This window comes from Eurytemora carolleeae, unplaced genomic scaffold (assembly GCF_000591075.1).
Source record: "Eurytemora carolleeae unplaced genomic scaffold, Eaff_2.0 scaffold285, whole genome shotgun sequence".
Taxonomy (NCBI): Eukaryota; Metazoa; Arthropoda; class Copepoda; order Calanoida; family Temoridae; genus Eurytemora; species Eurytemora carolleeae.
The window spans coordinates 156,238-169,226 of record NW_019396196.1 but is presented as its reverse complement, the minus strand read 5'-3'; the positions used below and the strand labels follow the sequence as shown (position 1 = coordinate 169,226).

At 30.2% G+C, this 12,989-nt stretch overlaps 1 protein-coding gene across 1 annotated transcript in view; it reads left to right on the top strand.

Annotated features, from left to right (window-relative positions):
- Positions 1-12,989, top strand: part of LOC111697865 (alpha-2C adrenergic receptor) — a 76,422-nt gene that overhangs the window by 10,611 nt on the left and 52,822 nt on the right. Inside the window, exons 3-5 of the mRNA XM_023468000.1 lie at positions 4,155-4,257; positions 4,737-4,814; positions 8,383-8,438. Coding sequence (XP_023323768.1) covers positions 4,155-4,257; positions 4,737-4,814; positions 8,383-8,438 — 237 coding nt within the window. The remainder of the gene's footprint in view (positions 1-4,154; positions 4,258-4,736; positions 4,815-8,382; positions 8,439-12,989) is intronic.

The following is a 12,989-nucleotide window of genomic DNA, read 5'->3' as shown; positions in this document are numbered from 1 at the left end:
CCCCCCCCCCTCTAAATCCCATGTTTAATGTCCAAATATGACAAATGATACATGGGATTCAGGGGGGGGGTCAAATTGACCCCCCCCAGCGTATCCTGGTTTTCAAGTACCCCAGCAGGGATAGGGTTAATATGGGATTTTCAAAATGATTTTTATGAACTCGGAAATTTGAAACATATTTTAATCTTGAAATTTAAATATTATGCTCCTAATACCTTTCAACATTGTTGACATCATTCACATTTCTGCTAGGGGTTTGCTAGGGGATTAAAGGGACTTGAGACGTAATGTATAGTAACCCTACATGAAAATTGTTTAATTCTGATAATTTCTTTAATTCTATTTCGCTTTTATACTTATCATTATAAGTCAGACATTGCCACTTTAAAAATTACGACGCTCGTACCTTTAAACGCGAGGTCTACCGCGTGTTTTTTTAAAATCTGAGCACTGAGGATTAGCTCAGGATAGAAAGACTAAATCTTCATAAATCCTGAATATTTTGCTTAAAATAGTTCAAATAGTTTTTAAGTTTTTTAAAAGTATGAAAGTAAAGCAAAGCCTAGGGAAGAATAGGACGATTAAAAGTTCAATTCTGAATTTTTTCTCCTTTATGCTTGTCGCAGCGAAAATACAAAAAGTTTTAATGTTTATCGTGGTAAGTCGGACTTGCTTAAACTTTCAACTACAGTCCCTTTAAAGGTGAATTCTACGTGCGTAGACTTTTCTTATCTAATCCCTGACCTATAACCTGAGAATGGGCTCGGAAAAGAAAACTCCCTAAACCAAAGAGAATAGAATATATATTAGAGTGGAATTTAGACAATCCTTTGGTATGAATTTTGTTAGTCCCTTTCAGCCTGAAAAGGAATTCAAAGTGTACAAAACATGTAAATGTTCACAAATTATATGCAGTAGAGTACATTAATACAGTATGTTCCCAAGACTATCCATTTCAATTTTCGAATTTTTTAAAGCTGTTAAATAAACTTTATAAAATGAATTAGATGAATATAAAACATCATTTGATTTATATGTATAACGGAAAATCATCGTTTGTAAAGTGAAATGCATAGCGTCTATGTGAAATGGTCATTGTTCAAGTATGAAACCAGCCTATTTCATAATTTGGTTTTCTTTTAATATTAATTTTAGATTTTCTAGATTTTGTATAAGATGATGTTCCAGGGCCCAAACGGTTATATAGCGTAAATATGTGAAGTACACCTGCAGTATGGAAACAGTACAACAAAATGGCCGTTTTACACTTTTTTCTAGTAAATTCCACTCTAATATATATTCTATTCTCTTTCCCCTAAACCCTGAATGTTTTGTTTACCTCAAGTATGAAAGTAAAGTAAAGCCTGAAAGGAAAGGATTAAAAGTTTTAAACCTAATTAAGAGAATAAACCCTTAAATGCATAATTACCAGTGTTACTAATAAAGGTTTGCTGAAAATGTGTAATCCAAAAATTTTATTATTATGATATTTTTAACCCTATCCCTGCTTATCTAATCCCTGACCTATAACCTGAGAATGGGCTCGGAAAAGAAAACTCCATAAACCAAAGAGAATAGAATATATATTAGAGTGGAATTTAGACAATCCTTTGGTATGAATTTTGTTAGTCCCTTTCAGCCTGAAAGGGAATTCAAAGTGTACAAAATCATGTAAATGTTCACAAATTATATGCAGTAGAGTACACAAATACAGTATGTTCCCAAGACTATCCATTTCAATTTTCGAATTTTTTAAAGCTGTTAAATAAACTTTTTAAAATGAATTAGGTGAATATAAAACATCATTTGATTTATATGTATAACGGAAAATCATCGTTTGTAAAGTGAAATGCATAGCGTCTATATGAAATGGTCATTAATTGGTCAAGTATGAAACCAGCCTATTTCATAATTTGGTTTTCTTTTAATATTAATTTTAGATTTTCTATAAAATTATGTTCCAGGGCCCAAAAGGTTATATAGCGCAAATTTGTGAAGTACACCTGCAGTATGGAAACAGTACAACAAAATGGCCGTTTTACACTTTTTTCTAGTAAATTCCACTCTAATATATATTCTATTCTCTTTGCCCTAAACCCTGAATGTTTTGTTTACCTCAAGTATGAAAGTAAAGTAAAGCCTGAAAGGAAAGGATTAAAAGTTTTAAACCTAATTTAGAGAATAAACCTGTAAATGCATAATTACCAGTGTTAATAATAAAAGGTTCCTGATAGTGTATTCCAAAAATTTTATTATTATATTTCTAAATAACTGAACGATTACTGATAAAAATGCGTTTTTACGAAGTAGTATTTTCAATAGTGATGGTTAAACATTTGATTTTTAAAATTTGTTGACTTTATAAAATAGTTTTACTTTAAAGGGACTATAAGCGTAATTTCAAGTGAACCTCCATGCAAAGATAGCTATAATGCCATGTTTCAAAGCGGTAATTAAACTTTCAATTAATATCATTGTTAATCTGGCATTACCGTGTTTATAATGAAGGATTACTAGAAATATTGCGGTGAATTGATTTCTTTCTTGATTTGTTCATTTTGTGTTCAGCTTGTCTTTATGTTTTTACCCCCTTCCTCACTGTAGGGTATTAGGGGAGGGTCAGCCAAAATTAATTTATGCCATAAACCTCTTAGTTATGTTTAATAAGGCTTAACCTCGCTTTAAGATTTTTTTGAGTTGTTTAAAAGTTATGTTTTAGTTAAGAATTTCGACCGAAACCCCGCTATTTTAATGAAAACTCTTAAAATGGGATTGTTCAACACGCTACTCTGATTAAATCAAGGTTTTGGCGTGCTGCCGGCGCCCCTACGCTTTTTAAATGGCTGTTAGAATCTATTTATATAATTAGATTATCCCGAAACCCCTGTGCTTTCTTGTGCTTTTGCTATAAAATATATGTTTTTCTTTCTAAAATAGCTCCCTAAAAAAAAAGACGACAAATAAATATATTGCGGGTTTACAGGATCCATTCAAGGATAAATATATAAACGGTAAAAGTAATTATAAATTAAGATCATTATAAATCAATGCAAGATACAATTGATGCAATGTTTGTTAATAAGGTTATCAGAATAACTTCATTTTTCCATTCTCACCATGAATCACAAGACAAATGCATTTTAAGATGTCCGGATAAAGTGAAAGAACAAATAATATTGATGAGGAGAATATTGAGCCCATATAGATCCATGCTGGTTTTAATTGTTGCATACATTTTCAAGGCTGGGTTGACTTTTAAATGTCGTAACGTCTTATGGTCTTTAATTTTTGAACCTATTGTAGTCCTATCCATGTACATTTCAGAACGTACTTGTTTTTAACTTTAATTTAAGTAGAAAATGGACAAAATTCGTATCTATGTTTACGAGACAGTTTGCAACCTTTGGATGAGTGTGAGCCCGAACTGTTGCCAGGGAAACCCAGTTTAAGTAAATTCATCAAAACTTCAGATTTTAATCATTTTTCAACTCTAATGAAAATTGTAAAAAATATTGGGTTCAAACAGTTTCAAAAATACAGAATTGAGTATTCACCACAAACTGATATTTGAATAATTTGATCGATCAGAATTCATAATCTGAAATATTTAACATCAACGACATTGGATTGCAAAAATATAGGGATTAGAAAATCTGAATTTTAAGATTGAAATTATTACTGGGGAAATTTCCAAGATTAAAATTTTCCCACTTTTTGAATATTTTGTTTGTATGTATGTTTTTGCTAACAGGAAATTTATTATATTTAAAAATGAAAGTGAAAAACAAGCGTCACACTATCAGAAATTTTCTTCAAGAATAAAAAATATCAATTTATAGTATAAAGTTTATTTTTTTATAATGCACTATAATTTCAGTAGAAGTAAATATTTCTATTTAATGATAGCACAGATTGAAGGATTCATAAGTCTGATTGGACAATGAGATAGATAGAAAAATAGATGTTACCGCTATACTATTTCTATTGGTTCAGAATAGACAACAAACACATGACAAAACCCTGATTGGATCATGCAGGCGAATGGACTTAGCATGACAGGAGTGAATGAATTATGGGGCAAACTTATCATGTTTTTGACCTGTAATTATGTAAAATTGTTAAATATGCATGATGTAACATTTATCTTTGTTTAGGGAAATATCTCCTACGTGAAGGGGTTTCCTTCTCAGTATTCAAGTCTGGAGATAGCTGTCCTATCTGTTATTATGACAGCTATGATGATACTCGTCATTGTAGGTAATATTCTTCCTAGTTTTGAACCTACATATATGGTCCCAGATTTTTTAAAATTATCTTTATGCAGATATTAGATATAAACAGTGACACCCACAACATGTTGCAATAGGAAGACGACATTTACGCAGTCTTTTGTTTATTTGAAAAACCGCAAATATCTTCACCAGTAGCTTTAAAATCAACTTATTCCGAGAAATGGGACTGTATTATACTGTGCTTCATGTTCTTTGGACTATTAAGAATTTTTAAAAACATTAATTTAGTCTAACAGTCGTTCTAATATTCCATGGTTTTACTGGTTACACTGTATTATAGAATTCAGATAAGATTTGAATAGTTTCAGCTATCATTTATTTTAATTAAAACTTAAAATTATCATTTGTAAAAAAAATATGTTGGATTCTGGTTCAATTCAAATGACTGGGAAATTGAGATTATTAGAAAGTTTTTCATAAAAATTATTTTTTGTTTTGTTTTAGGCAATATGTTGGTGATTATTGCTATTGCAACTGAAAACAATCTGACGAGTGTACAAAACTGGTTTATCGCATCATTAGGTAATGTTAAGTACTAGCTTGGGCAACCAGCTTTGACTGGAAACAAACAAACTGAGATTACTGCTTTATATAGATAGATAGATAGATATACATAAATCGATTAATCAATCTTTAAATATTATACCTAATGCCCCTGTGCATCTTTATCGGAGAGTAAATGAGAAAGATATCGTGGTTTCTTAATCTTAAAAGAAGATAAAAGCTGTCTCTGCAGCATAAATCCACTTTTAATTTAATTTAATTTTATATATATATATATTTTAAAAGGGTGGCAATGTGAAACGTGAAACATGCATCAAACTTTTTTAATAAAGGAACACTTGAAATTCCTTGAACAGTCCCATTAATCTGGAAATTTTAGTAAATGATTAAAACTAAAACATAACTTAAAGACTTTTTCATTAACACATTCACACGTTTTTTTTAATATTTTTTCGACAAGAATCAGGTTCTATGATAATCTAACTTTTACATACAAATCATTTTCTGGGGAAAAACATGCAAGTCCAGTAAACTGAAATTTTTAAATTAGCGAAAAATCCAAATGTCTTTTATTTTTACCGGGTTTTGCCAAAAAGTTGAGATCAAGAAGAACTTTGAATGAGTGTGTGCAAAAAGTTTTCCAAATATTCTACGTAATATTTGCACATTCTGCCTCATTTTGTCATTTTGTCATTGCACAATTTCTAAAATCCTATCATCAGAAAGGAATCTTTAGATCTAAGTATTTTTGGGACAGAAGTCATATTCTTAAGTAATCCTCTATTTGTATTATGTCCGATTCACAACGGTACCCTTAACATTTTTATCTGATCAAACTATGCATGTGATATCCCTGATATCACAATTTGTCTATTAATAGACACCTCTGACCCTTTAATAAAAGAAAATTCAACCTAAAGTCTGACCGCGTCAACCTTGTTGCACCGGCTAGTTCTATTGAGTGTCTGCTTTATTTACCCAATATCCGGGCGATACAGTACAAAGTGGGACCGGAAAAGTTGACCCGGCTCGGAAATTCAAATGTACTACGGCTGCCCGTGTATTACATGTCTAATTCAAAATTGTTTATTATTTATCGTAAGTTCTAAACAAAAGTCGGTTTCACATTAATCCAGTGACAAAATTATTATATAAATTAGCTTTCCTCATCAAGTATGAATTATGTTACAATAAACTGTTTTTACTTTCATTTGCGGTTACTCTGCGAAAGTGGCAATTGCGCATTTCTTGCGTATAAAAATAAATGGAAAAAATCATCAGAATAAACATTTTTTAATTAAAAAAACGACGATATCTTCCTTTTGTCACTCAGATAGAGGTTAGAAGGGTACCGTTGTGAATCCTACAGAGTTGAGTACAAACTTGAGATAATCTTGAACACATCAACCAAACAAATATTTGCTTTCATCAATATTCATTTCGAGAATTCATTCTCGGCTGGTTTTTTTATCATCTCGTTAACATAAGCTAATGTTAATACCAAAGCTTTTAGTTCAGTTAACATTTTTTGTTGTTCGTTAATCATGTTTACTGAGATATAGATAACTCTGAGAGTCATTCAACACATTTTTAGACAGCCTCGACAGTGTTACAAATTCTTAACATTTTGTTTTAGCTCATCAACTTTCTTATACTTTTTTGTAGCCCTAGACCTATGCATTTTAAAAGTAAAACGCTAGAGCGTTTGGTTTGGAGTGTGTTATCGTTCATTAATGATTTAATGGTTTATGTCGTTATAAATTACATTTGTTGTTGTGATATTATGGGCCCAAGTGTTTCAAGTGTTTTCAAGTCTTCATAATTAAATCGAAATGGCATTCCATAAAATTTCAGGGTTTTCTATTTTCTCAAATGCATTATTCTTGATCCTCTCCTCATCCCCTCCCCTCTCCCCTCCACATCCTTCGGTAAAATTTTGTTGAAAACCAAACAATTTTTTTAACAATTGATTGGAAATTCATGAAAATAAAAAATCTTTCAATTTAATCATCCAATAGTTTAATTATTCATGAAATTCATAATTAATGTGGAGTCGAGTAGTAGTGATGATGGTTAGATGGCCCCCAAACCATTATCAGGCTTTTTAGAAATCGTTCAAAACTTTTTTGTTAGCCTTAATCAAGTCTATTATAATTTTATTATTCAGAAATTGTTCTAACGATTTTTTTATTGTTTTAAGCCCACCCCCACCATTTTATGTTTGCAAACGTCTATTTTTGTTTTTCGTTTCCAACATATATTTTTAAAATACGTCGTGTATTTGTTTCGCGTGTTGGAAAACATATCTTTTAAAAACCATTAAAAAAATTATATACATATCCTGAGGTGGATGGATCGAGGGGGGATTTAGTGTTTGTGGAAGAAAATTAATATAAAACCTTCATAGTAAAGAAAATAATCAGTATAGAGTGGAACTTACAGAATACAAATATTGAAACACACAGAAATAAGTTAAAAATAATATATTGAAAGGGACTGCATGTGAACTTAATTTTAGGGACCCTTCATCTTTCGAGTGGCATTTCCGATATTGTTTTACAGTCAATTGAAAACTATCAAATTTTGACATTTCCTGTTATGTCTCTGCAGCAAAAATCCACATGTTTTTAAAAAGCGAAATAAAATTGAAAAATTGAAAAATTTAGTAAGGCTAATGGAAACTGATATAATTGATTTATTGCGTAGTTTTTTCAATAGTGTTTTTACACAGCATGGGTCCCGTCAAACATGATAATTTGTTAATAAATAGACATTTCGTCTGGTTAAGATATTGCGGTGTTTTTCATTCGTCACTTTTAACCCTGTGGTCAGGTCTTTTTGTGATTAGTAAATTTTACTGTTAATAAACTGAATTCTCTCGAATTTTTGTATCTTTGCAACCCAATGTCGTTGTCGGTAGACATTAGTTATTTTAAACTATTAATTATGTTACATGAAATAATTAAAGTTTTCACCATCAGATTGCAAAGATATAGGGAATAGAAAAATTGAGTTTGCAGCAAATACTTAATTTCTGTCTATTTAATCGGTAAATACTAAAATAAACATTTATTTTTTAATAACAATTTAAGATTTTAAAAAGAAAAACAAAGACCGTCCTCAAATTATAAGAAAACAAAATTAGAGTAAGTTTTGAATTATATTGTCCATATTTTCTTCTTTACTAAAGGGACTGTAAGCATATTTTCTTCTTTACTAAAGGGACTGTAAGCATATTTTCTTTTTTACTAAAGGGACTGTAAGCATATTTTCTTCTTTACTAAAGGGACTGTAAGCATAATTTCAAGTGAATCTCCATGCTTAATTAAAAAACCTTTGACTGATTATCGTCCGTTGAAAATTCGATCTCTCCTTCACAGATTTTAAAACCATCTAGCAAACATATTTATCAACATTTACAAGTGATTCTGTAGAGGCAATTAATATATAATCTTTGATTCGTCAAAGGTTTAACGGGTACTGTTGTTGTGAATCTGAAACACCGCTCTACAAAAAGAGGGTACTTTAAATCACAGTCGCAATAATTATAAGTTTTTTGTTATTCCAATAGCCATATATTTTTTAGCGTTTGCGGACTTGAGTCTCGGGCTGATCATAATGCCGTTCTCCCTAGCACAAGAGGTAAGATGTTCTCCCTAGCACAAGAGGTAATATGTTCTCCCTAGCACAAGAGGTAAGATGTTCTCCCTAGCACAAGAGGTAAGATGTTCTCCCTAGCACAAGAGGTAAGATGTTCTCCCTAGCACAAGAGGTAAGATGTTCTCCCTAGCACAAGAGGTAAGATGTTCTCCCTAGCACAAGAGGTAAGATGTTTTATAAACTTTAATTTTAACAAAGCATTTGAAAATTACGAACATTTTATTGAAAGTATGAAGATCTCACAATTTTACATATCCTTCAAATTCTGCATATTATTTTGAGTAAAAAAGGAAATTCCGAAATCCTTTTGCGTGGAACTCATAGATCAATGAGTTCTTTTAACAATCAAAGTGAGAGCGGGAAAGAGGCCGGTTGACGCGTATTAGGACAGCTCTATGGATCGTGTTTTAGTTTTAAAATAAACAATAATAATTGAGTCCTTCCATACCATACTCAGGAATGCTGCACCTTCTTCACAGCTTTTGTTTTGTTTTTACTTTAAAACTAGTTCCTAAGCTGCCACAAACGTAAACAAACCCTCTTTCCTTTCCTTACTTCTACTTTTATTGGTTTCTTGTGTGTCTGGAAGTGGAAAGGAAAATGTATTCAAGAAGCAATATTTTCATTATAATTTCTAGAATGGTCGAACTTTTTCTCTTTCAATATGTCACATATTGCTAAGTCATTTCGAAATCAGAACTGATAGAAAAGAAATCAGAAGCACATAAAATATTAAAATCCTAACGGATCAAAATAATTTGATTTTTCCCAATCTTGCACTTTTTCCAACCTTCCTTTTGATTTTTTACTTCTTCTTTTTATATAAGTCATATTTATATAATTAATGTTTTTTAACTCTCGGCCACATTAAAAAAGTGATTTAACTATTATCATTATTATCTGACCTTAGAGCTCCAAACTTTTAAATGACGAAATTAATTAAACTCTCCTTGCAGGGAGACTTATAAATCTTTTATTGGTTTTAATTTGAGTCGAATCTATATATATGTATATATAATTTATTTTCGACAATCTATATAGTAAATATATTGATAAATATAAGTCCTTATGAAAGATAGCAATAAATACAAAGTTTAATGAAGGTTTCATCAGAACCAAATATAATAATAATAAGAATGACAATATATCACATTAAATACCAAAAAATGGAATATTACAAAAAATACAATTTTTGATAATCTCAACTATAAGTATAGTCATTCAGTTTCAATTAAAGATCCTAACTATATTTTCAGTTGCACATGTTTGGTAGTACATTAGTTTCAATTTAAGATCTTAACTATATTTCCAGTTGCACATGTTTGCTAGCACATTCAGTTTCAATTTAAGATCTTAACTATATTTCCAGTTGTATATGTTTGCTAGCACATTCAGTTTCAATTTAAGATCATAACTATATTTCCAGTTGCACATGTTTACTAGTATATTTAGTTTTAATTTTAGATCTTAACTATATTTCCAGTTGCACATGTTTGCTAGCACATTGGTTCCAATTTAAGATCTTAACAATATTTCCAGTTGCACATGTTTACTAGTATATTTAGTTTTAATTTTAGATCTTAACTATATTTCCAGTTGCACATGTTTGCTAGCACATTCAGTTTCAATTTAGGATTTCCAGTTTACTAGTTTACTAGTTTACTAGTTTACTAGTTTACTAGTTTACTAGTTTACTAGTTTACTAGTTTACTAGTTTACTAGTTTATTAGTTTACTAGTATATTTAGTTTCAATTTAAGATCTTAACTATATTTCAAGTTAAACATGTTTGCTAGTAATATAAAGATTATTTTAATTCCTACATGTTTAGCTTGAAATATAGTTAAGATCAAAAATTGAAACTGAATTCACTAGCAAACATGTGTAACTGGAAATATAATTATGATTTTTAATTGAAACTAAATGTACCAATCTTTATATTAAAGCTTTTCGCTCGTGCGATTAGCAGCGCCTGGTGAAAAGTTGTATTTTTTTTTGTGTTACTCTCCTGTATTGTGTTTTATCAATATTTTTTGGAATTTTTTTTATTTTTTTCTGATACTTCAAAAAATACGTTAACCTTCTAGTTTCTTTTGCAAAATCAAAAGTTCAGAAAAACAAAAATGTGTATTTTTATTATTTCGATCAAATTCTAAAAATGTATGAAGATCAGAGAATCACAGAAAATTAGCTTAAAATTGTAATAAGAAAATTAGCAATTTTCAGTTCTGATATAATTTTTAATGAAAAGTTCTTTAAATCCTCTATAGTTCCTATTTCTTCTTTGCATATTCCAAATTTTTGAATATACGCTCTATTCAGTTGAAACCTGAAGAGCCATTGAAAGGATTATGCTTATATATTTATATGTCAGCTATTGCCGGCAAAATGGATGGACCGAATGGACTCAAGTTTTTTGAGGGTATCGTTGTTTTATTTCTTTCAAAAAGGTATTTTTTTCTCAAAAATCGGATTTTCTTTTGAAAATTCGATTTAAGAAATTCCACGGGCAACACCAGGCGCACTTTACTCTTCTGCTAGTTACATAAAAAATTAAATTCTTAGTTACATTGATGCTAGATTGGGGTGAGTGTATGTGATGTCTGGAAAGAGGAAATATTACGTTTCAGATTATTCTTATACAATATACATCATAGAAAAGATTGTTAAGTTGTTTTTTTATCTTTTATCTTAAAGAGACTGTTAAAGGGACAGACCGGCAATGTAAGGTAGTTAAACTGAGGAAGCAGTGTTGTTGACAAATTCTTTAGGATTCATTTGAGACATATAAAACTTTTTAAAGATCTAGAAATCATGAGTTTGAGCGCAAACTCGACGTTCAAAATCGTACTTTAGGGTGGAAACGTTTTTAGATTTTTAAAAAAATTATTAAATAACGACGACAAAAATGTAAACAAAATTCTACAGTAAACTAATTAGTTGTTTAGGAACAGGTTGAAAAATTAAAAATGAAAATAAAAATTAACTCTTATCATCGAAATTAAGTAATCTTATTCAATTATTAGTTTCTATAATCTCTCTTTAATCACAAAGATTTTCTGCAGATTTACTGGAATTTTTATTAAAAAGCCGACATTTCAAGAAATGGAAAAATCTGCGAACAAATGCAAATAAGAAATTCAATATGATGATGAAAAAGGAAATAATTAATTCTAATTTAGAATTAGAATCGGTACTTTATTTTTCGTCGGCGTTATCTAATAATTTTAAAAAAAAACCGATTCTGAAAACGTATCCACCCAAATTCATGATTTTGAACGTCGACTTTGCGCTCAAACTCAGTTATTATACATCGTGGAAACGTTTCATTTGTCTCAAATGAATCCTAAAGAATTTGTCCACAACACTCCATACTCAGTTTAACTACCTTACATAACCGGTCTGTCCCTTTTCAAGGATCTTTTAAGAATGACGCTGGAACATTCATATTTTTCGCTTAGAAAATTGATTGTTTTAAAGTGTAGTCTCTCTGCCAAAAAAACGGTTTTGTACTAAAAAAAAATAAAGGATATAGTTGGAATTAATACTGTTAATATATCAAACCGTTAACGATCGGGTTATAAAAGTTTATAAGTTTAAACCTTTTCAATTTTCAAACTTTTAATCAAATAAATGAAATATCTAAGGTCTACAACATTGAGTTTGTGGCAGTAATTAATTTCGTCCAACTAGATATAATATGTTATTAAGCAGTATAGAGAATAACAGATTTATTTTTGTATGAAAATAAATATTTCTGAGTAGAAGAGAATTTAAACAAATATAAAAGTAAATGGAAAAGAAAATGGGAGAATAAGTTTGCAGACTGTAATAAAATTTCCGCTTGATCTTTTTCATATTTGAACAAAATGTGTATTTTTTTGTTTTCTCTGTTGGTAAATCTTTTTTGTTTTGAAATTAGGATTCCACTATAAAAGAAAAGAGATAATTTGATTTTCCGGCGAGTCAAACTTTTGGGTCCAACAAAAGTAATTTTACCAGAGTTCAACACTTTTCGATGAAAAACAAGGAGTATGGAATTACAAAGGAGAAAGGATCGACCCGGCCCGCCCTATCATATGATTGTACATGCTTTGCAGAGGGTACTCCGTTTGAAAAAGAGTTTTTGAAGGTTGTCTTTTAATTTTTTAATTTGTTTTTTACTTTACCATGGTCAAATAAAACCGATTTTTTACACGATAAAAAAAATACATTTGTATTGCCAATATTTTTGCATCCCAAAAAAATGTGTTTGTTTGGCTTTATTCATCAGCCTACTTATTTTCTTTGTGTAATGTATACAATGTACGCGGTATTTGTACATTTGTACATCAGACAGTTAGGGAAAGCATATTTCTTATTCAAATGGAGTACTGTCTGCAAAGCATGTATAATCATATGGTAGGGCGGGCCGGGTCGAACCTTTCTCCATTGTAATCCATACTCTTTGATGAAAAAGCACAAATCTACAATTTTTGATCTTGATATCCACTGTGAAAACTGTTAAATGATAGTGAGCTAACAAGCTTGATTC